Consider the following 24,556-nt stretch of genomic DNA (forward strand, 5'->3'; position numbering starts at 1 on the left):
ATTCCCTTCTAAGGTCCGGCTCTTCTGGCTCTGGCTGCTCTCTCGGGGGTACCGGAGGAGGGCTCACGCACGCCTGTCCCAGTCGGGACTGGGCTCCCCGCGCTCACCAGCACCTCTTCTCTTAACACATCGGTTTGGACTCCGGGCCCATTCTCAAATGGGCAGAGCAAACACGTAATGAAGTGCAGGCGCCGAGCAATCCATCGGCTCGTAACAACGTACTTAAGAGATGTCACCCTCGGCTTACAGGAAATCGTTTGAAGAGAGCAATTATGTTTCAAGAGAGAATAATTCCTATAAAGAACTGAAATTTAAATCAAGATTTTTTAAGGCTGACAATGTTCTAATTACAGAGCCTGTGGCAAGTTCTGCTCCTCAGTGAAGGGTCATTTCATTCGAGAATTGTCTGAGGAGCAGGAGGCGCACTCGCTTCAGCTGCTAGAAGGGAAATGGTGTGTGCAAGGAGTGAAAACCTGGAGCCATCTGAGCGAAGGCTCGGCCACCCACCACACCGGAGAGACCGCTGCTCTCTCTGCTGGCCTGGAATGACCGTACTTGCCTGAACAAAGCTAAGAAAACGGGGGACAGTTACAGGAAACTTGGCCACTAGGGGTGGGTGTGGGGAGCGCAGGGGCTGGAGCTGCAGGTAAGTGCTGGCTGAGGCCGGGAGGGGCGTGGCCTCAGGCACATCAATCCCCATTGTGAGTGGAGTCCTGTTATGGGGTGCCAGACCACGTGCTCACAGAGCTACGACTGGGGGTGCAAAGTGACTGGGGGTGCAAAGCGCAGGGTGTGTAAGACAGGAAGGACCACAGTGGCTGGCCATAAGCAGAGCCTGAACACCAAGGCTCTGCGTGCACCCCGGGTGTGAACTTGCAGGAAGCACCAATTTAATTTGTAAGGACATTAAGGAAAGTAACTCATGTGGGTTAACAGGACATTTTCACACAGGTTGTTACTAAAACAGCCAGCAAGGGTAGTGGGCTGGGGCGAGGGGGTGGCAACAGCTGACAGCGCCAGAGGTAGAAGCAGAAGCTCCCGTTCCCAGGCCACAGGCTCGAAACGGTCACCAGGTGTTAGCAATGCCACGGGGATGGTCCCACCTCAACCAGAGGGGCTTGCGAGGCGGCAGGGCTGTGAGCACCTCCCCTAGTCCCAACCTTCCGCCATCCCTCCCGACTCCCCTGGCCTCCTGTTTGCGCCTCTGACACTTGTAAGCTGGTTTATAACTGCACCAGGTGGTACCAAGGGGAGCAAGCTGGTCATGACATTTAGAGACCAAGGGAGAGAACTCAGGCCCTGTGACCCCCAGTCTGACCCCGTGGCCTGACCATTCCTCGGAGGAGGTAGAAAGGCCAAAGAGTTGGGCCTCACAATGGAAACCCCCCTGCAAGAACGGTCCTCCCCCTGGGCCCAAGCACTGCTGTGAGCCAGGCCCTGTGCTGAGAGCATGAGGCTCAGCGGGGAGGGGGCTGACTCAAGGCCACACGCAACCATCAGCAGCAGTGGTGCCGCTGGTTCCCTCCCCGGCAGGGCTTCCCCACAGCCCGTGCTCCGGACCTCAGCGCCATCTTGCTCCGGGAGAGGGCCCTACTTAGCCCTCCGCACACTCCAGGCGGGGCCAGGCAGGGTGGTGACCCCTCCCATGGGGCCGGCGGGCTCTGAGAGGTGAGCAGGCTTTCTACGGGAGACCATCTGTCAAAGCCCGACTCAGGCAAAGGTCAGGGGAAGCCTTGTCAAAACACCCCCGAGAGATGTGCTGTAATCACATATCCTGAGCAAGTTACAAGGTCGCCACGAGATGCCACCTAACAGCAGCTGAATCCTTAAAACCAGCTGCCAGGAGTGGCTCTAATGACTCCCAACTCTGCACCGTAGACATCAAGCATAAAAAGAGGAGGAAAAAATTCTGGGAAGGACAGAGGGCGCATCAGATAACCAGCAGGCACGGGACGTGGCCGCTCTGGACAGAGGGCCTCTGGGGCTGGGGCGGCCGGGGGGCCACCTGCTCTCGCCTTCTTGGGGTGCTCTGGTGGAAACTGAGCTCAGAGACAGCAACACTCTGGCCCAGCACACAAGGCAAGGTGGGCTTGGGCTCCAGTCAGCACCCGGGGGCCCCTCGTCCCAGGCCACCCCACCTCCCCATCGTTGCTTCCGGAAAGGTACCGGTCCCTGGGGAGTCAGACGGGCTGCCGCCACCTGCCAAAGCTCCCACGTCAGCCCTGTCTCCTTTGATAGGACATCTTGCGAGAGCAAAGTCACAATTAGGGATGTCTCTGGTGAGTGACCTTTCTAATGAGCCGCGTAAGGCTCACAGAGGCTGGGGGTGCGGGGGCTGTCGTGGCGCTGGGGTCGCTCATTATCATCACGAGGAGCACCTCCTCGTCACCAGGACTATCAAACACGCCTGGCGCGCAGGGCCTAATAACGGGCCCCGCCTCGCCTCGCAATCACGGGCTTCAATAGAACATCACTCAGCCCGCAGCTGCCGGCCCGAGCAGGGTGCGAGGCCTCACCTCTCGCTTTTAGACCTAATTGCTTGATGCATATTTCATGAAGAATCCCGGGTAATAGTTATGTTAAACCGCTTCTTTTCATGATGAAGTGACTTAAAAACACTTGCACATAATATTTATGTGCCCTCGGGGACTAGCACGTAGGACCCCGTCACGGGAGCCCACACACAGGTGATCTCCCCGGCTCCCTTCTGCCGAAAGGTGGGCGGGGCACCGCTCTCCTGACCGCGATGCCCCGGAACCCTGTCCCCCGGCCCCCCACCGCCGCTGCAGGATGGACGGCCCCCGCACTGCTCGGGCCCCTGCTGCGGGCCAGGCACCACGCGGAGCTGCTGCCACTCGTTACCTCGCTGAAGTCCACAGCAGCGTGGCTGAGTTGGTTAACTCTCACTGTTTACAGATGGGGAAACTGAGGCTCGGGGAGGTTGTGCGCCCCCCACAGGACACGGAGGGGTCAGGAGTTCACTGTGCCTGCCTGACCCTTAAGCCTGTGCTCTCTCCTTAGCTCACGGTGAGCGAGCAGGGCCTGCGGCGGCGTGGCAGCCTCCTCTCCCTCACTCAGCCACCGGCCAGGCGGCTCCAGGGGTCCAGGTGGCCCTTCGGATTCTTTCTGCCTTGAGACGTGGCTTCCCTGGGGCTCTGTGAGCTCCTGGGGTCAAGAACCCTGTCTGTTTACCGTGATGTTTCTTCAGCAGGCCAAACCCAGCCCTCTCTGGGCCCACGGCACATGCCCGGCACACTGTCCGTCCATCCATCCACCGGGAAGCTATCTGGGGAGGGTCTACCCTGAGCCAGGGAAACAAGCCCCCATGCACCCTCCTGTCGGGACTGTGAGGTCCCAAGGGCAGGTGGGTGGCCGCTCCAGCCTGCGCCCTAGTGCAGCCCAGCCAGGGTAGAAGCTGCCTCCCCCATGGCCAGACACAGAGGCTGCCCGGCCTGGTCAACACTGGTCCCAGGACGAATCAGCAAGGTTCTGCAGGGGGCACAGACGCAGGTGCCTCTTAAACCAGAGAGGGCTTGCCTGGAGGAGGCCACAGGGGAGAAGGGGTTGAACCCATCTCTTTCCTCGGGATTCTACAAGAAATTCCTGGGACCACTGCCCGGGCCTAAGTAAACAAAAAATGAATGAGAGACCAATTCCCTCCAAAAGCTGTGGTTTTCCTATGGGCCCTGGCCCAGGCCCTGCCCGCTCTGGGGCCCAGCAGACCTCTAAATGGATGCAATTTTGGGGGTCTAAATGGACCTTCTCTTGTGCAGTCATTTTAACTAAATGTATGAATCTTACATTGTTCACAGATTCCTGGGGCTAGATCCATGACAGCAGAGACCATACATTTGGTTTTTTTGGGAGGAGAGGAGGGAGAGAGGGAAACATCAATCAGTTGCTGCTCATGCGCCCCCTACTGGGAGCCTGGCCCACAACCTAGGAGGTGCCCTCCCTGGGAATCCAACTGGAGACTAGCCAGGGCCAGACAGTATGTTTGAAATGAGCTCAACAATTGGCTGCAGGCTGACTCTCAGGGGAGAGAGCTGTCCCAGGTCTCCCAACCTCCACAAACAACAACGGCAACCGGTGCTCACTCTCAGGGCCCTGGGATCCGCAACCCCCCCCCCCCCCGCCCCCACCGCCCTGTGCGCAGCATGGAGAAGGCATGAGGCCAGCCCAGGGGGCCCTGGTGGCCCCACAGCTGTGCACGCAAGCTGTGGTGGATATGGTCTCGGACTGAATCAGTGGGGAGAGGGGCATGCTCTAGGCCTGGCTCTAACACTGACCATGGGCAGGGGAGCTTCTGGGGGGAGATGGTGTGGAGGGCAACGACAGCTGGCAGTGCTGCTCCTGCAAGCAGATGGCTCTGGGATTCAGATAGTCTACTGCCCGCTCACCTCCTCTTTGACTGGCAGGGAGACGGGATGTTTTGCTGGGTCTATAGGGACACTCGCCTTGCCACACCCGAGAGCAAGGTGCAGCCACTCCAGAAACTCCGTGCCTGCTGAGCAGCCTGCTCCGAGGAGCAGCCTTGGTCCTGCTGTGGGAGAGAAGTATCCAGATCTCAAGTGCCAGGGGCCTTCAGGGGACCAACACCTGCTTGCTATCTCCTGAGGCCCTACTATGTACTGGCTAGTATTTGCACATGCTGTGAGCTTGCAGTACAGGCCTGGAGGCCTGAAACAGAAGGGTGTACAATGATAGCCACCATCCCCCTGGTCCGTGCTGGACCAGCCTGTGGCTTCAGAGAGAAGCAGGCAGGGCTGGCATCGTCTGGCAAGATGCCCGCTGCACGGACAAGAAGGCCATGGGCCAGAGGAAGAAGCCACTTGCCCAGGTCACAGTGAGAACCGTAGCTGGAGGACCAGCATGGGAGTAGTTCTGGCTGTGAGAGGGCTTCTCCCCAGCTGCACTGATGGCACTGGGGCATGGAGGCCCCTTCCAGCCGAGAGGTTCCAGCAGTCAGGGGAGCTGGGGGCAGGGGCTTCCGAGGTCACATGGCAAATACCTGCACACGGCCCCCTGCCTCCGGAACTGCCTTGTCACAGCGACAAGCCAAAGACACAAAAGCTGGGTTATTGCAAACAAAAGTCTCAACGTGAATGCCGCTGAGCCAAACCACTTGATTTACAACCAAATAATTATACTCTCAATAAATGCATCAGCAGCAATTAGTCTTCCTGAGACACCCGGGCATTTCTCAAGTTCCAAGTTGGCGGCTCAGGGCGAGGGCCTCCGGTAAATCATGACAGAAGCTGTCTCCCGGCAGGAGGAGAGCCGGCAGATGCCTCTCCGCCAAACAGGAGGAGGCATAAGGCTTGCTTTGTGCCACATAAAGCAGCAGGCAGGTCAAAATAAACCCATTTAAGGCAGTTTTCTCAGGAGAAGACTAACAAAGTGTCAGGCAGGAAGATTTTAATGACCGAGGCTGACAGCGCAGGGATGGAGCCTCCCATTACTGGAGGTGTGGAAGCAGGAGGTAACGGTGCTTGGAGGTCAGCCAACTGCACAAGGGGAGGGGGTGAGGCGTGAAATGTCCGAGCTTTAGGAAGGGGAAAGAGGTTCTGGAGTGGTCCTTCCCGCCCCTTTTACCTCTGAGGACTTTTCTAGGAACACGAAAGCCCTTTGGTGTTAGGAACGGGTGGGTGCTTGGACTGAAGTCGGATAACTGGGTTCAAACTCTGATCCCTCTGATGTCACTGGCCGGGCAGGTCCCCTTCTAGGAAAGGTGAAGGGGCTCCTGTCTAGCACCGAAGGTTTCAGGCCAACGAGCGACATCCCTGAGGGTGGGGGCCACGCACGCACCAGCCAGGGAGACCAAGGAGGGCGGGATGGCTAACTGTCACACAGGGAGGAAGGTGGGAGAGCACGGGGCCCAGCGGATCCCAGGTTTGGGGACGGTACCATGACGACGGCAGGCCCCCCTAAGGCCTGCGCCAATGGGAGGGACCGAAGGCATTCCCTCCCGGCCCCTACTCTCCTGGGTGTGGTGGTTCCCAACCAGGGCAAGTTTACCCTGTCCTGGGGACAGTGGGCCACGTCTGGAGACATGGGTGCTGCTGGCATTTAGGTGGGAGGCAGGGATGCTGCTGAACAGCCTCTGTGCACGGCACAGCCCCCAGAGCAAGGAAAGAATGGCCCAGCTCCAACTTCAGGAGTGCCGAGATTAAAGCTGCACCCCTCACTAGTCGTTGGGGCCATGCTTCTTCATCGGTGAGACAGGGATGACGGGAGCCCACCCGCACAGCAGCTGCGGGAGGCGCGCCCCTCTGTGGGAAGGAAGCGCGAACACTTGATGAAGGCCGGGTCATCCAGCCACTGGTTTAAAGGCTTACGACACAACACAGAATGTGCCGGATAGCTTGGCTGCAAGTGCTCCAGGCTGTTCCCATGGATCAGTCCCCCACCCCCGATCCCCCGACCAGCAGATGGGGGGGACCATGCTACACCTGCTGGGCAAAGGCAGCCGTGGAGGTGAGCACCACTGCCAGGGAGAGGGCTTTGAGGGCCATGGTGGCTTTTATAGGCAAAGGGGCGCTGGAAACCTGGGGTCAACCCCGGCGAGCCTGGCGGTGAGACAAGGGGAGCACTGCCGGCTGAGGAAGGCAGAGAGCTCCCAAGGACACCAGGGCAAGAGTCACCACCGTGGACCCGGGCTGACCTGGGTCTGAATCTCTACCTTGCGAACTGTGCCTCGGTTTCCTCATCTGTGTAATGGAGCTTTCCCACCTGCCCATAAGGGCTGTCCTGAGTTCTGGGGTGGACAGTGCCGGGGCTCAGGGTTCTGACCGCCCCCCCTCTGCCCCCACCGCCCGCTCCGTCCCCATGGCTCTGCGGAGCCTTCATATGAGTAGCTGCCCATCTGGTGTGTCCTGATGGCCAGGCTGCCCAGGCCGAGCACTGAGTGTATCTCCCCGCCTGTCTGTCTGGTCTGTCACGGCTGCGGTGGCAGCCCAGAAGCCGTGGACGGCCAGTGGCCTCCTGGCGGCAGGACCGCCTCCCCAGCTGGGTGGCCTGCCTGGCTGGAGCGGGGGCCCTGAGGCCTGGCCCCGGCTCTGTCTCTGGGCGACAGCGGGCAGGGTGCTGGCCCCCCTGTGGTCAGTCTCCCCTAACATCAAGACGTGCTGCACCACACTCTTGAGGCCGTTACACAAGGAACCCACGTGAAAACAGCAGAAATGATGAGGAAGGAGATTTTTTGCTTAAAATATCCTGGTCATAGACGGTCTATGGCGTTTATTAAGGGCCTGCTGTGTGTGTTGCCGAGACAAGGGGAGTCTCCCTGCAGCCAACATTTCTGAGGGAGACAAGATGCTAAGCAGAGACTTCTGAGACCATCTGGTTCCCTGTCCTCATTTTACAGATGACATTGAGGCCCAGAGGGGTGGAGGCCTGCTCCCATTCCCCAGTGAACCCGGGGCCGCAAACGCCCCCTACCCCCTGCCATCAGCTGACGGGGAATCTCAGGCACTGCCGGGATGCCCGGTGGGGACTGATGGGAGCGGCTGTGCAGGGAGGGGAGGGAAACAGCGATCCCTCCAGTCGTCATCCTTATCCTTAAAGCACAGCCTGCACCCCAACCATCCTCCCTGCCAGCTCCAGGCCCAGCCGGGGTCTCCCTGCTGGCTGTCCCAGGGCATTCACCAGCACGGCTATGACGGGGACCCACCCACAAAGCACCCAATCCAACTTAAAAATGAACAAAACGAAGACAGAAAGGAAAGAAAGGAAGAAGAAAGGGAGAAAGAAGGAGTAAAGGGAGATCGAGAGGGGCCTATAAAAACCGCAAGCTACAACAGCTCCGCCTGCTCAGCGCCCCGGCCTGCATCTAACCGAGGACACTGCTGTCCCTGGAGCGTCAAAGGCACAGGGCTGACGGTAAGCCACCCAGACACCCTGGCTGAGGATCTTCAGCAAACTACGTGAATAACAGGGGCTCTCGGTGGAAATGACTCCCAACGGTCCTTGGGGAAATGAGCCTCAGTTTCTTCATCTGTGAAACGGGGGGGCAGCTCACGGTGTTCCCTGAAGTCCACCGGAAGCAAGCGAAAAGAGCTCTGGACTGGACACTGGGGACCTAGCCCCAGCCCTGGCTCCCGCCCCCTCGGGCCTCAGCGTCCTCTTCCACCCAATGAAGTGACGGGAGTTGACCACCGACGTCCCCCCTGCAAACCTCAAGCCTCTGAAGCTCGGCACATAGGAGATGCTCACGCCACAGGACGAGGAGCGAATTACTGACTGTTCACACATCAAACGGAAGGACTCACCTTCATTACAGACACCTCAGAGTCCCAGGGCTGCAAGGGGAGTGCAGGTTGCTCAAAAACCGGCTCTGCAAACGTGCCCCAGTGCTCCAGCAGTGTCCCTGGGGACTCGCCAGGCCCGTGGCGCCCAGGCCTTTTTGGAACCAGAAGCTGCTTTTCATATGCTCTTCAAGAGATTCTGGAGGACACTCAAATGTGAGAACTGCCATTCTAATTCTGATGATGGAAACTCTTTTGTAATATTCATGACATGTAGCATCCAGCTTTTGTTGCTTAATCCCCAAAGTTGGGGAGATTACTCTCCACCGACACAACCCCTCCCAGCCCCAGCTGGCTCTGCCTGCAGGCCAGTCCTTCCACGTTCTCAGCTCAACAAAGTGTGACTTACGCAGCTGAGAGACGGCAGCCCCAGCTCCAAGCTCAGAAACCTGCAGGCCACAGGTGTGCCTTCTGCCCTGGGAAGGCCCCTTAGGGACAGGAAAACCTGAGGGTGCTTCTCTCTCTCTCTCTCCAGCTGTCCTCACAGGGCAGCATCTCCTGTCCCTCCCCATCCCAGTCACCCTCGCTGTGCACTCTCTCACACACCGACTGTGTCCTGCAGGGTCTCCCCTGCTTGGCCATCAGCTCCTGTCTGGACGTGACTCCACCATCAATGTGGACACCCCGGATCTTTGCTCAACTTCATTCTGGTGTCTGCTGACCTCCTGAGCTCACCTTTCTCTTCCACCTTCTCCCAAGTCCCAAAGGACAGGCAGATGTCATTGGGCAAAGACCACGCTTACCTCCTGACCAAAACCGAAAGGGGCACGAGGCCAAGACCATTAAAAACCAAAGCCCACACTGGCTTTGGCCACGCTCAGGAGGTTCAGACACGCAACGGTGAAAGGCCACTGTCAGCCCTCAGTAACCCAGGCTCCGGTGCCGGGCGTCCATTCTGGCAGCTTCCTGACAACCTCTGTCCACCGGGTGGAGAATTTTCTCAAAATTAAATCTCTGGCTTTTTGCCCTCTAATGAAATTGATTTCTGCTTTGATACACAACAAAGCTTTCATTTTATTATTTGGCTGGGGTTTGAGCCATTAATTATAGTTTTGGTTTTTTTTTTTTCAGCATGGCTGCAAGTAATTGAGTTCCAAAAAGTTACTATCGGAACTGATTGCTTTTTAAACACACGACTCCCACAGAAGTCCAATTAGTCAACCCTAGATTCTCCACGGAAGATTTTTCTTTGGTTAAGATTGGAGCGACTCAGGGCAGGGACAGTATTTTTCCAGCCTGAAATTTGGAACTCAAACGTCACTGGTTTTACCATCATTTGTGTCAGAACTCACTCAGATACTGCTGAGTTTTTCATCATCATCACTGGCACAGCTCACCCTGTCTCGGGACACGCACTGCAGAAGCCTGTCCTCATCGATGCCCAGCGCTGGGTCCCGGGGGCTGCAGAGGGCCCGCCCGGCACCGCGTGGATGCGTTTCTGCCCGGGAGGCCGTGTTCAGCCTGGGCAGGGCGCACGCCTTTTGTGTCGGGTGGAGGTCACGGGCACACAGCCTGCTCTTCGGCTAGTTGGGGGGTGGGAGGGAACTGTGGACAGGAAGGAGGACTGGGACTGCAGAGGCTGGCATGACCACAGGTAAGCCCCGCCTCTCTCAGCCCTTTCCCCTGGTGACAAAGTGAGGATGCTGTGAGGAGCTGGACAGAGCTGACTGGGACTTCTGTCCACAGTACTGTGGGTCACCTGGGCCAATGGGGGGCTTATATGGCGGGGACAATGAAAAACAAGTTGGGACCACAGGAAGAGGGGACACTGCAGAGACCTCTCCTCTATTCCCAAACCTAACCAACCATCCTACCTTGTTATTATTTCCCCCCCAAATTATTATCCTCAAAGGCCCTGCGCAAATGCTTCCTCCTCCAGGAAGGTTTCCAAGATACCTCTGGTGAGACTTACTTGCTTCTTCTCTCATTTATTCCCTGCCACTCCCCCCTCCAACATAGCACTTGCCCACCCGCATTTCCCCTTCCCAGACTCTGATGCGCCTTCGCCTCCCCCCTCAGCCGGAGGCCCAGTGCCCGAGAGCAGCGCAGCAGAGTCGGCCACGCTGCTGACTGGTTTGTCAGCCCTGCCCGGAAAGTCTGAGCTAAGAATGTGGCAGGCGGGTCCCCACGCCGCCCGGAGCTATGAGCAGCATGTGGGTTTTCAAAAGCAAAATAGCAGAAAGAAAGAAAAAAAAAAAGGGTTCTAATTAAAGCCTTTCTAATAAGCCAGCTTTGCCAAATCCAATTGTTTCTGATATTCCTCTTGGGCAAAGTAATCAAAAAAGAAAGAAAGCTCTGAAAGTGGCAGAAAGCACCCGTGGCAGGAAGGATGGCTCTGCCCCGGCCAAGCTGAAGAGGGTGCTTGTGTGTGACACACACACACACACGCACACACAGCAAAACATTTTTACAGCTTCAGCATGTGAACTGTGGGAACAAAGACAAGAGCTATAAAATCAGACGTCCAATTTTCTAAATCGGACTCAAATATCAAGAACGTTTATGGTACAAAGGGACAAGGACATGTGCTGCTATGGGGCTCCCAATGGCAATGACCTGGGAAGAGTCGGGACACCTGGGCTCTGCCAGCAGCCCCCCACTTCCTGTTTCTCCCTCTGGCAGCCAGGGTCTGACCCTGACGTTCAGAGACCTTCTCCCGGCTGAATGGCCCGAAGGGGAACAGCGACCCTGCATCCTGGGATTTTCCTGCACAAAGCTGTTGCTTGGAGCCCCACCAAATGCCTGGAGGCGGGGGCTGATCCTATTTCCTCCGGGGGCCTTTGAGCTGTTTACCTAGCTCTAAGCAAGATAAGACCACAGATTCTTTCCTGAGCTCAGCGCAAAGGCTCAGCAAATAACCCCACCTGCATTCCCAGAGCCGCTCAGAGTTTACAGAGAGCTTTCGCTCCCACTGTGTGCCCCGGCCTGGGGGCCCAGGGGCTCAGAGACCGGAAGCTCCTCGCGGGTCACCCGCACGGCCAGGGGAAGCAGTGGGACTCAGGCTCTGGTCCTGTCGCCACGGCCGCTCCCTGCAGCCCCGAGTTTGCCCTTCCCAAGTCCCCACCAAGCCATTCCCAGATGGCTTTTGTAAAAATATTATTAAATAAGTCATATTAACAAGATGTTAGAAATGTGATTGGAAAGAAATGTTTTTCCCGTTTGGAGAGACCACCCAGTGCCTCAGAAAGGAGGCGGTCCCAGGGCACGAGGTTTCCTGGCGGCGGCCGGGCAGCTGGAACGCCTCCCCGGCAGGCGAGCCACGCAGGCAGATTTCTGCGGGCTGATATGAGATAATTAAAAACCAGCTGGAGACGTAATTGGGGTGGCTCAGCCACTGGAGGGGACTAGGGGGCTCTCGGGGGAGCAAAAGTCCACACTGAAGGCCTGGCTGGGGGGCAGGGGGACCCCCGCAGGTTGGAAAGGGAGACCCCAGCCCACCAGCAGGCACCCTTGACCCCGCCAGACTGGCGGATGCCCTGGAGAGTGGGCTGGCAGCCAGAGTGTGGGCACCTCTTGCCTCTGGGCTTGGGGCAGGGGTAGAAAGGGGGCAGCTGAGTTAGGGAGAGTGTGTTTTTCTGGGTCTTTTCAGAACTGACCACCCCAGGTCCACATTGCAGCTGGCAAGGCCGCCGCTCCTCCAGGCTCTCGTTCAGAAATCTGGTGGAGGCCTTGACTCCCTGCTTCCTCACCTGGCCAGCTCTACCTTAACGCACTCTCCTTTCTGCCCCCACTGTCCTGGTCCCTCACAGCACCAAGGCCTTCACTCCTGGCCCGCCTCCCAGACTCATCCTGCTGCAGTCCTGAGTTTTCAAGAGTCTGTGGGCTCCTGAAAATCTCTGTCTGGCCAGCTACCGAAGCCACCATGGCCCCTTCTGAGCTGCTTCAGCCCCTCTCCCTCTGCCACCAGACCCCAAGTGCTCCCAGCAACCTGAACCCAAGGAGGAAAGCGACTCCCGCAGGCGGGTCACTCATCCCAGAGCCAGACGGAGAAAGCCCCAATGTCTTCGGGCCCCAACAAGCTGAGGGAAAGGGCTGCAGGGTCTCTGGCCTTCTACACGTCACCACTGCCCTGGGAAAGGCGCCAGAGGAATGTCCAGCCATGGGCTTGAGGCCCAGGCCCCACTCCGACTTCTGGCTTCAGTCCTGGGGCTGCACTGTCCAGGTACCTGCTGGGCCCTGACTGGGCTTCTCAGGCTCAGTAGAGAGGAAGGGGGGGGTGTTCTGTTCAGAGGGGCTCCAGAGGACAGGAAGGCACCAGGCTGCACTGAAGCCCCAGCTCTCCCCTCACTCGCTGCGGCGGCGTGAGCCTTGGATAGTGCAACTATAAAAACGAAGGTACAATTCTCACCACATCCGGCCACGGTGGGAAAGCTGCTATTTATTAACACCGGCAGCCATGCCAGGGCCCTGACAATGAGTCACCTCACTGAAGCATTTCAGCAGCGGAGCCCAGGCCCCCACGGCTCTGGGGAATGCAACTGCAATGTGGCATCCCCCCCGACACCGTGGCTGCCCCCGAGAATGGAAGGAGCCTGTGACCGACTGGTCTGGGGCCCCACAGCCAGCCAGTCAGCGGCGGAGCCTGGATTCGAACCACAGTCTCTTCCCACCCTCCCTGACCCCACCACCCCAGAACCCCCAAAGCCCTGGCGCAGAGTCCGGGAGAGGAACCGAGTTAATGGCGAGGGCAGTGTCCTTGAAAATGTTTCCCCACCGGCGGGGGAAATTTTCTCCGTAATTCTGAGTAGGGAAACACCACCTACAATTCCTCATGGTGTCTCTGGATAGCGCACCCTTTCATCCTGCAAGGCAGGACCTCGCGCAGCCTCAAGTTGCCTGTTTCTGTTGAGTCCCCGCTGCAAAGAGCGCCTGAGGGGCCCCTGGTTTGCCTACAGCAGCAGCTCCGAACTTCAGCATTTCCTTTAAACCACTCAGGGGGAGAAAACACGCCGCACACTGATTGAATGGAAAGTTCATTTTTCCTCCCTCCGTCGGCCCTGAAAGGATGGGAAATCCTCCACGTAATGACTACGGAGATGAAGGCCCCGCCCCGGCCTGCTTGCTCCGTCTGACTCGGATGCTGCCAGGAAACGGGGCCTGGCTGGGAAGCCAGCGGTGGGCGAGCTCCTTCCCTTTCGGGGCCTCAGTCTGCCCACCTGCACAGGGCACTGCGCCGGGCCATCTAAACGGCCTCTTTCTGTTCCCTAAATCCCAATGTTCCCACTCAGTGTATTTAGTGTGCCAGGGCTTCTCCTCTGGCTTTCCAAACACACACACGCACAAACCAACCAAAACCCCCCGACCAAAACCAAAACCCACCCCCACACATACACACTTCCCCATGAACGAAGGAGACCAGATCAAGTTCTGGTGAGAAGGAGCACTTAACTTCCGCCTAAAGACACAGGCGGGGAGCTAGAAGGGTGGCAGGACAGTGAGAAGGACAAAATGTAATGCCTGTTGAGGTGGTCATCCTCTCCAGCTACTCACGAGGAACTGGGAGATCAGAGAGGTTAAGTGACTTGTCCAGGGTCACACAGCCAGGAAGAGGGCAGCCTGGATGTGACTCTAGCTCTGAGTGACTCAAAGTCTCAATTACGGCGGTGCAGGGGTTTATGCAGTCGTGGCCTGCATCAACTCTCAGCTCCCACCACCACAAAGGGGAGTGGCTGTGGGCGTAGAAAGACTCCTAGGTCAGACCTAGATAATCCGCAACTGGACTACACAGAGCTCTTTCCTCAACACGTGGCTCTCCAAAGTCTCTAACAAAGACAATGAGCTACCACTCACTCACCGACTGAGCACTTACTGCATGCTAGGTGCAGGCTAAGCACTTCGTACATACTGTTTTTTCATCGGTACATCTGTAAAACCCATGTTATAGATGAGAAACTGAGGCTCGGGGATGTTAAGTCCCTTTGCCCAAGACCACCCTGCTAGTAAGTGGTCAAGCCAGGGTTCAGGAGCCCAAGCCAGGCTGATTCAGGGCCTGTCTTCTGCAGCCCAGAGCTGCCTTTCTCTGGGGGGTGGGGGAAGAGGAGGTGGCTGGTGGTAGGATGTACTGGAAATTGTAGGTTGGAAAGTGGGGTGCTCTCTCTCCTCCTGGGCTGCCGCTTTCTCAGTGTGGGCAGCTCCAAACCCCACTCAGCCCCCCACCGCCTCAGAATCCCCCTCAGTCTCTAAGTACCACATTGAAGCTCCTCTTCCCCGCACTATGCAGGGCTGACCACTCCCACCCTCAAGCCTCCCGCCACCTCCTGCTATGACTGTCTGCCGGAAGTCGAAGCTGAGGACTCCCATTCCAGTCTGCCTGAGCAGTCCTCTCTGTATTTTTTTGGCATTCCCCCCTCCAGCCCTCACACCCACCTGGCAGCTCAGAGAGGTACAGCTGGTCAGGAACCCTGGGCTCCCCTCCCCAGAGCCGGGCTGTGCCCTGGCTGCACACACCTGTCTTCTTTGAAGCCTTGGTCTCAGGGGTGGGGCTGGAGGTTGTCCCGTGTAGGCAACCCCACAACCGCTGGGAGGCCCTGCTTCGTCTGAGTGGCTTCCCGGGGGCTCAGCTACAGGAACGGGCGGCCACCATGAAGCAAAGCATTTGGTGGAGGGTCAGATGTTGACCCAGCAAGGGGTGCTTAGCTGGTGGAGGGAAGCGAAGTCTCTGCTCCCTGCTGACGGACGAAGGGCGAGCAGCCTTTCCTCACCCCGCCCCCTCCCTACTCTGTAAACCTTTATTATTTTTTGCTCCTGGCTGTCAGCAGCGACAAACTAAGATTAATCACTTGCCTGCCTGTCTGGACCCAGACATGCCTACTGTTTGAAAACTCGCTCCTTTGCTATATAAATCAACGAGGGGAGAGAAAGAAAAACAGCTCTAAGAGAAATGTGCCCCCAGCACGCTGTCCCTCTCAGCTCCACCCACCACCCTCCACGGAGCCCCAGGAAGCACCACTGATGGGCCACCCTTTTCCCCTGCCCCCAGCGCCAACCCCCCCCCCCCCCCCCTCAGCCCAAGACGAGGCTTCCAGGAAGGCAGGCCTGTGCAGCCCGGGCACTGCCTGGCAGTCAGCACAAACCCGAAGCTCCAAGCAAGAACGTGCTGGGTGTCACCAATCAAGTGACATCAACTGTCCCGCCCCTCCCCTGCTACTTGGAGAAGGAGATGGGGCCTTCTCACCACCCTTGGGACCAAGGGAAAGGCACCTTGCCCTAACGGTGGAGTCCTTAACCTGGAAGCAAATGTACTGACCAAGCCCCAGACAGCCATTCTGTGGACGCAGGGAGGGGACACGTGCCATGTCATCTGGGGGCAGAAACAGCAGCAGTGTCCCCTAGGGCTCTGGACCTTGCCCAGTACTGTCCACTCTGATGCCTTCATGGCACTTCCTAAGGAATCTGGGAAAGTTGGGAGAAGCAGAGACCAGCACATACCGAGCACCTGCTGTGGGCCGCAGGCGGGGCATACCTGCCGAGCTGCATTACGGTGGTCCATCCCCGGGAATCTGCGGGGGACTGCCCCTGGGGCTCCCCTTGGATACCAAAACCCGAAGATGCCCCAGTCCCTTGTGTACAATGGCGTAGTGTTTGCACATAACCTACCCCCATCCTCCCATGCACTCTAAATCATCCCGAGGTTACTCACACTACCTAGCACAGTGCGAACGCGGCTATACCCTAGTGTTTAGGAACTAATGGCAAGAAAAGAAAGTCTACGTGTTCAGGATAGACACCATCCTGGGCCTGACTATACGGCTGGCAATAAAATAACGCTTTTCCCAAACATTTTCCATCTGTGGTTGGTTGAAACACTGGACATGAAACCCGCAGATTCGGAGGGCCAACTAGACTTCTTACAGTAGCTTTATGAGGCTGAACTACAGCTCTCTGGGTGACGATCAGGGAGGAATAACATACACGACATCCCACAGCAGGTAAAAAAGATGGAGCCAGGGTTCGAACTCAGGTGTCTGACTGCAGGGCCCAGGTCTCCCCTCCGCATCTTGAAAAGGGTGGCCTCGGACCTCCCCCCGCAATTCCTGCCCACATGCCGCCTGCTTCCCAGCCCTGTGGCCTACCTGGGGGTACTCGGGGGGCAGAAGCGGTGCCCCTCCCTCGACAGTACTCACAGTGCACCCTGTGTCACTGAAGATTGTAGAATACAGCTCTGAGGACATGGCTGCACCCTGCTCAAAACCTTCAGGATGCCCTGTCCTACGGGCCATGGCCCCAACTCCTCAGCCTGCAGGCCAGGCTGCACCGTTTCTTGGCTCTCCCCACGATGTCGTTGGTGCCGGGACCAGCCCTGTACTTCCCTGCCTCCGAGCCCTCCCCCTGCCTGGGCTGTCCTCCCAGGCGCACCCCCAGGCCTGAGCCCTGCCCACCCACCACGGACACCCTCTTCCAGGCCTTCCCCGCCACTGTGCTGCACACTCACATCCTCGGACAGCCCTGAACACGTTGCTCCTTGACCTGCGGCGAAGCTACATCCTGATAAACCCATCGTGTGTTGAAAGTTGTGTCAAGTGGAGAACGCATCTCATACTACACTGCAGAGCACCGGGGCTGGCTGCAGTGACCAAGGGCCTGACAAGGAGCTCTGCTCTCTGCCACTGTCCAGCACCAGGGGAGAGGACCCTACGGTGCATTGGGAGCCTGGGAAAAGGTCAGAACTCAAAACCTGCAGTACGGTTTCGACGGAACGTGTATTGCTTTCATATGGTCGTAAAGTCAAGAAAACCATCAAGTCAAACTTCCCAAGTCAGGGACTGTCTGTGCATGAGTTGCAGGTGTGAACATCTCCCCCACCGCCGGCCGTGGACTCCTGGAGGGCTGGAGCCCCGTAAATGACTGACACAGAATGGGGCAGAGCCTACAGGGGCTGAGGAAGGTTCCTGGGCGGCCAGGCCCGGGACGCACCCCGGTGGGAACAGGCCAGACCCCAGCAGCGTCTCTGAAGCCACGTCGGCGAGGATGCTGCGCACTGTGTCTCTGGGGACTGGAGAGCTATGATGGCCCTTGTGCTGAGGACTCCTTGGGGCCATCTCCCCCACCGGGGCTGGGACTCTCACTGCCTGAAGAGAGCTGAGGCCAGGCCCTTGTCAAAGAAGTGGCATCGCGCAGAGGCCTAAGAAGCGGGGCTGTGTCTCCCAGGCACAGACCCAAGGCCGGCCGGGGCCACCCGGCACGGAGGGAGGGAGGCCCTGGCGCTTATCCTGCTCCCGGCGCCTCGGCTGCAAGCTCTCCAGCTTTGAAGTCCCGTTTCCCTCATCTCGTCCAGATTCCTTTGCAAAACCTCATGGAACTAGAACTTGCAAAGAGTCATTCATAGTCCAAAATGCCCGAAGAACTCTTTTAATGAGATTTCTCAAGACTTTTCATCTCTTTCCCCCACTGCCTGCCTTTCCAGACAGGAAACTGTATTAATAGAGTACGATGTTTTCATGCCAGTTTTTAAAGTCTCGATCCTTTGCTTCCAGAGGCTGGAGTGAGTGTACGCAGGGGGTCAGTGGTCAACGCCAGGGCCACCGTGTCCGCTGGAGGCTGAGAGGGAGCCTAAGGGCCTGCTGCTCTGTCGAGCCAGGCCGCACATGGGAGAGAGGGAGAGCTCAGCGGAGGGGAATGCAGTGTTCCGGCACAGGTAGGCAGGCCCCTGGTAAGGCTGCTTCACAGGTGGGCGGGGGGGGGGGGGGGGGGGGCCTGTGTGTGAGCCACAGGGCGCAGGGACTAAGAGGTGATGGGTGGGGAGTGCAGCCGCCATCTCGGATCATCGTGGGTGCAGGAGCTTTAGGTGGGGGGCGGAAGGGGGCAGCTTGGGCTGGTGCAGGGACCTGTCCAGTCCCTGCAGTGGGCAGCAGTCGCTGTCTTTAATTCTGAGTGTGGTCAACAGCCAGGTGGGGAGACTTAGGCCAACTGTGAATCCCCGATGGGTCTCAGCCTCCCTGCCCAGGAAGGAGGCAAAGGGATGGACTAGGTGGGCCTCTCAGGTCACTCCCGGGTTTGACATCTGACGACCTGATGACCTCATACAAGGAATGCTTAGAAGGGGGTGGGAAGACACTGGGCGGGAGTCCGCTGCACCAATTCCAGCCTTGGCAAGGTCCCTATGATGGGCTTTGCCTGGGCTGTCCCTCCCTGGGGGAACACCTACCATCTCTTTAAGGTTCAGGTGCAACCCCTCCCTGTTTCCTGACCCTCTGCAGCAGGGACTGCCACCCCGTTCAAGGCCCTCCGTGCAGACCTGTGTACGGCACAGCCTGGGACAGCGGGCCAGACTGGGAGCTCTGTGGCCTGCGCCGGGCTGTCCTCACCTCGGCCCTTGCTCTGCTGCCCTGCCCGGCACCTGGTCCGGGAGGGTCTCGTAACTATCTGCCGAGGGAAGGACGGAGAGAGCGGAGGGCTCTGTCCTCTGAGGCCAGGTTCCCCCAAGTCCTTTCTCCACCCTAGAGCACTCTCATGGGGGGACCCAAGGTTTACGAGAAAACACAGCTGGGGTTCCAGTGTCAGTTCACACCGAGTTCCTGACAACACCGTGCAGGGGGAAGGCCACTCCCCACCCTGCGTTGGCCCGGCAGACCTTGGGAACAGGAGAGCCCTCACGCCCTGCAAGGGGCCTGGTGAGGCTGCACGTGCTCCGAGCAGACAGCATGTTCAGTCCCAGTCCCGGTCCCACTGGCGGTCCAGGTGGTTAATGCCAGTTGCCGCTCGCTGGCTGACAGCCAGACTGGTCATCGAGAATCGGGGCTACTTTGGGGAGCAAGCCCACACTCCCTTAGCCAGCTGCCCTGCCCGCCATGGAATGGCCTTGCCCACCTCCCCAGTTTTGAGCTTCCTCAAGGGAAAGCTGACCAGGCGAGACTGCCCCATTGGGATCTAATAGCCCGAGACAAACACGCGTCCATGGGCAGAGACCAGTTGTCCCAACTGGGCCTGACGGCAGGGTGTTCCACTCCCAGGCCCTGGCACGGACCGCTGGGCTGTGCCCTCAACGTCCACCACCTCTTCCCCTGGCTGGGAGGTGTGGGGGTCCAGCCAGAGCACCCCAAGGACGAAGGGTGGCTGAGCCCACAGGTGGCGGAAATCTGGGGAGTCAGGGACACCTTAGCGTCAGAAGTGAAGGCGTCCTTGGCAACCATGCGAGTCTGTCTCACGCCGGGCAGACGGGGGTGCGGAGCCCCAGAGCGAGGGAACTTGCCCAAGGGCACAGGCTGAGCAGTAAGTGGCAGGACAGGCCTCCTGTCCAGAATGGTGGACACTGGGTCTGTTCTCTGGCTCTTAAAAATGGCCGTCACAGGAACTGCAGGGCTGACCCGGGAAAGCAGGGGTGGGGTGGGGGGAGTAACATAAATAATGTTTACACGGCCCCGGTTGGGCTACAGCTGCCTTCTGTCTGTAGGAACATCGCCATCCGCCTGTACCCCACGCACAGATGAGGACCCTGAGGCCCAGAGAGGGGACGTGATTGCCATGCCCACAAGGCCGGGGAGGGGAGCAGCCTGGGCCCTGCTTTCTCCCTGCACTGCCAGCTTGTCACTGCGAGGACGGGCTCCAGGGGCCACCCATCCCTTGAGCCTGGTCCTGCTGTCCGGCCCTCATGCAGGAACAGTGAGGTCTGCCAGGGGGCGTGTCACCCCCTCCTCTCTGATGCATTCCGTCTGTCCTCTTGGGAGGACCCCCTGGCCAGCCCCAGACGCTGGGACATGAGGAGAAATGAGATCCCCTGAGCAGCTCAGAGGCTGCCTGTGTGGTGACCATTGCACTGAGGAAGCCCAGGGGGCGGGCACGCTGCCTGGGTCGGCAGGAAAGAGGGGTGACAAGGAAGTCCCACCTCTGATGTTACTGGCTTTCGGTAGCTCTCGCGTCCCAGGAGAGCACAACGCACCTTGAGACAGGAACGTGGCATCACTCCTGGGAGCATCACTCGTGGGCACCCAGTTGCTGGGTGAGCACGGCAGCGAGGGAAGGAGCATGAGGGCTGCATGGAGCAGTGAGAGGCTGTGAGGCCTTTGTCGGCGTGGCCAGTGGTGTGTACCCGCCCCCACCGCTCCAACGACCACCCTCTCTCCAGCTTTGGCCGCCTCCAGCCCAACCTCCTTGGCCCAGGAGCTATTTAACTTACTGAATTTTCCCCAGCTGCGACCGCTGACCTGATTCTTTAAGCGGCTGGCTCTGAGGGTGGACAGCGATGTGTGTAGATGCCTTTGGTCCTGAGGGCCTTCCCAGTAGCTTACAAATCCCCTCCACGTCCATCCTCTCTGGCCAGGTGGTCATCCAGCCCCTGGGGCAACCCCCAGTGACGAGGTGCTCACTACCCATTGAATCGGCCTGAGATCACTCTAGTTCCTGACCCGTTCTGACTGTTAGCAAACTCTTCCCCTCGCTGAGCTGAACCTGGCTGCCCACAAGTCCCTCTTCGGGCCCCCCACCACGTGCACTCCAGCTGCCCCGGCAGTCCTCGGGAGGGGTGTGGTTCCCACCCTTCTCCAGGTGGACTTCCAGGGAGCGCTTCTGCTGCCTGCCCAGCGGTGCCCCTTCCGGGGTGCACCGATCTCACGTCCTCACGGCCGGCCAGCACATAGGCTCTCCCGACAGTCGCGTCCAGCAGGCCCTCTCTCCACTGCGTGGCCCCTAGCACCGGTGAACAGAGCAGAGGAACAGAGGAAGCAGAAAGGGCTTCACTGTTCCTGGTGGCCTGTGCTGGCTGGAGGCCTGGGTTTTTATATCCTAATTCCATCACGAACTCTCTGTGTGTCCTTGGGCAATCCCTGCTATCTCTGGGCCTCACTTTTCCTATCTATAAAATGGGTTTTAGACAGTCTGTTGGGTCCCCTCTAATAACAGCACCGACTAATGAAGCACTCAATCCCTCTTTTCTTATTTTTGGGGTTACCTAACCGGACAGCAGTGCCTCAGGGGTCAAAGACCTGAGAGCTCACAAAGCAGCCCCAGGCGCTGCCACCACTGGGTCTCTTCCCAGCGCCTCTCACAAGAACCTTTGTTGAGATGCCTAGGAATCAGACCTGTCCGAATAGCAACCTAGAACCCAGGAAAAGGTCGCTCCCACAGTGGCAGCGGAGAGTGCTGAAGAGTCAGTCAAACAGCTGGTCTCGAGTCCTGACCCCACCCTGACCCTGGGCCAGCCACAGTCCCTTCTCTGTGCCTCAGTTTCCTTACCTGCGAAACAGGGACAATGTGTTTTTCGTCAAAGGGTGTTGGGGGGCTTGAGAGGGCTTAGGTATGCTAAGAGCTTCATACAGTCCCTGGCTCTCGGCAGATGTGAAAGCTATTCTTGGTTATTTAATATAAGCCCCAGGAGGAGGCGGCCCCTCCTCTTCTAGGGAGGCAGAAACAGGACATGAAGACCCCTCTGCATCCCGGGGGAGTCCGATCAAATTGAAAAACCCAGGCTTGAAATAACTCGTGCTGGCGGATTTCCCAGGGGGACGCCGGCAGGTCTGTTGGCCTCAGACCCGAGAGCTGGCGGCGCTTCGCCGGCGGCTGCCGAGGAGGGCCGGGGGTGACGGGCGTACTCACTTCAGGGACAGGGAGTAGTCGTGCTTGCTGGTCTGGCTGTTCCGGACAAGGTAGCTGCACTCCTTGCAGAGCCGCAGCAGGTTCTCGGCGTCGCCTCTGCTGATGGCTCCGTGATACCATCTGGGGAGAAGAGAGAGGGTCAGGACCCTGGCACGGGACCCTGAAATCTGCTCCTCCCCGGGGAGGCTCGGCCCCTCAGCGGGCAGCTGTCGCTTCTCAGGCCCCCTCATTCCAAGGCAGGCGTGTGCGCGCGTGGGTCCAGTCATCCGCAGACGTTTACCGAGCGCCCGCTGCCTGCCAGTCCTGGGGAGAGAACGGCGAACAAACCGACCGGCCCACAGCCGCCTCCCGTGCGAGGCCCACGTTCTAGTGCGGGTGCTATGGAGGAGACCAAGCGTGGCCGCGTGGGCTGTGGCTCCCAGTAGGGACGGCTGTTTGAAACAGTGGCCAGAGAAGCCTTCTGGAGAGGGTGAGATTTCAGCGTGGACCCGAGGGAGGAGATGGAGGAAGCCATAAAGGCCAGCAGCTGGAGAAGAGCATTCTGGCAGAGGAAAGGGCAGCACAGGCAGAGGCCCGAGTGGGAGGGCCTGCCGTGTTTGGGGAACAGCAAGGTGGTCAGCGTGGAGTGCGGCAGGGGGCGGGGCGTCGGTGGGGAGGCCCAACGGGCTGTGGCTAGGGGCCTGTGTGCGCTGTGAGGATTCTGGCTTTCTCCATCCAAGTCGACCCCGAAGCCATCAAGGGTGCTGACAGGAGGGACATGTGCGACTTGGACATCTGCAGACAGCTGTGCTCATCACTCAGGAGGGTGGCCACGCCATTGTGGCTGCATTGCCTGGACATGTGGGAATCCCAGCCTCTCTGCTTCTGGACGCCACGTGGTGAGCGGCGGAAGCAGAAGGCAGGTGCAGTGGCTGACGGCCCCCGGCCCCCAGGCGGCAGGACAAGAGGGGAAGAGTGGCTGTTGAGACTGGAAAAGTCGAAGGTATAAATTCAGCAGGAGAGTGAAAACACCGCTTAGAGGGTGCACTTGGGTCACTTTTCAGTTTCCGTCACAGTCCCTGAGGGGCGGGGCTGTGGGGAGGAGGTGGGAGCCGGGTCTGGGAACAGAGGTGCTGGGCTGCAAAGCTGGATCACGACTTGGCCACAGAGGCACACACGGGTCAGCCACTGTCCAGCCAGGGGGTCTGGGACGAGCAGCTAAACCTAGCTGAGCCTTGGTTCGCTATCAAGTTAGGGTCACTCCACCCCTGTTTTGGGGTTGAAGAGTAAATGGGGTGATACATAAAAGGGCTTAGGCAGAGCCTGGGTGGGGTGAGTTTCAATGAATGGCAGCTACAAGCATCAACAGAAAGAGGCTGAACTTACAGCCACGGGCACTTCCCTAGCTATCGTGTTTCAGGCCGCTGCCTGGTCCACAGGCCGCCCGGTCCTGGCCACGAGTGCCCTGCGAGCAGTGGGGGCAGTTCAGCCAGAGACAGACTCTTGGAGAAACACAGGGCATTCACAGCAGCTGCCTGCGCCACCCACAGGGCGGTGCTCCTCGAGGGAGGCGGCAGTGGGGCAGATGTAGTTACAAACAAATGAATGAACGAGAGAACGCAACCAGATTTAGGGAAGCAAGGACTGGAGAGTGGACGTGAGTGCTCCTGTCCAGTGAGCACATGACTGAGTCGCTGACAGCCCAGCTGTGACCACTGACGGCGCGGCCCTGGGGCTGGATGCCCGGAGGGGGGACTGGCCAAGGGAAAGAGCAGGGAAGCATGCAGACCGCTGACCCGCCTTCCTTCCTAGACCTGCACAGCAATGCAGAGAAACGTGGAGGTGGAGGCTGCGTGGGCTGCCACGGCAAACACACTCCCAGAGTCGTGAAGGCTCAGGGTTATGCTGCAGAGAGGACAGTGGGCTGCAACCGGGAGAGACGGACCAGGATGGAGCCGACCTCAGGAACACGAACGAACAGTGTGGGCAAGGTTGTTTTCTGGGAAATTTCACCTGTGTAACACGCCCCTGGGGAGCTGAACAAAAACCTTATTTTCTTAGAAAAACAAGCTCCAGCCAGCTGAAACAGAGGTGCCCTCAGGGACAGGCCCGGAAAGTGGTCTCCGGGGAAGTGCTGGCTGCCGCCACCCCTCCCTGAGCACAGGAGCGCGTGTGCTCTCAGAGGCAGGGGCTCCGGGCCCTCGTGAAGGGCAGTCCCTGGTGGGCAAACAGGAGGAGCTGCTGGTTAACTCCCGGGCTGCTCAGCTGCTCGGCATGGAGAGAAAGGCAGGGAGCTCAGCAGAGGATGAAAGAAGACCCAGGCAGAGTCTGGGAGACAAGGGCCAAAGGACACCGAGGGGAAGCCTCGGCCAGCCTGTCAGCAGGAGGCTGGCCAGGAGACAGGATGGTGGGGGGTCCTGTGGGGCTGGGGGCCGACTGCTGGCCCGGAGCAAGCTCCGCCTGGACCACAAAGAGAATTTGGGCAGGAGGACAGCCTGGGAATGTGCTGGACTTTGCAGAGCTGGCCCGTCAGGTCGGAACGATGGAATTCAGATTCAACCATCACCACCCGGCCTATCCAATACCCATTAGCTTATCCAATATTTACTCACCACTCGCTCCATCCTTGATCTCACAGGGCCGATACAGGTAGATGGAGAATCGATAAATAGGTTCAGGAAATGATCTCAGATAGTGACAAGTGCTAGGTAGGAGTACGGGGTCTCTGATAAGGTAGTGACTGG

The 24,556-nt window shown here is 58.6% G+C and overlaps 1 protein-coding gene across 1 annotated transcript in view; it reads right to left on the reverse strand.

The window, feature by feature from the left end:
- Window positions 1–24,556, reverse strand: part of SHB (SH2 domain containing adaptor protein B) — a 125,756-nt gene that overhangs the window by 2,690 nt on the left and 98,510 nt on the right. The window contains exon 5 of the mRNA XM_028525222.2: window positions 21,834–21,953. Coding sequence (XP_028381023.1) covers window positions 21,834–21,953 — 120 coding nt within the window. The remainder of the gene's footprint in view (window positions 1–21,833; window positions 21,954–24,556) is intronic.

Source organism: Phyllostomus discolor, chromosome 3 (assembly GCF_004126475.2).
Source record: "Phyllostomus discolor isolate MPI-MPIP mPhyDis1 chromosome 3, mPhyDis1.pri.v3, whole genome shotgun sequence".
Taxonomy (NCBI): Eukaryota; Metazoa; Chordata; class Mammalia; order Chiroptera; family Phyllostomidae; genus Phyllostomus; species Phyllostomus discolor.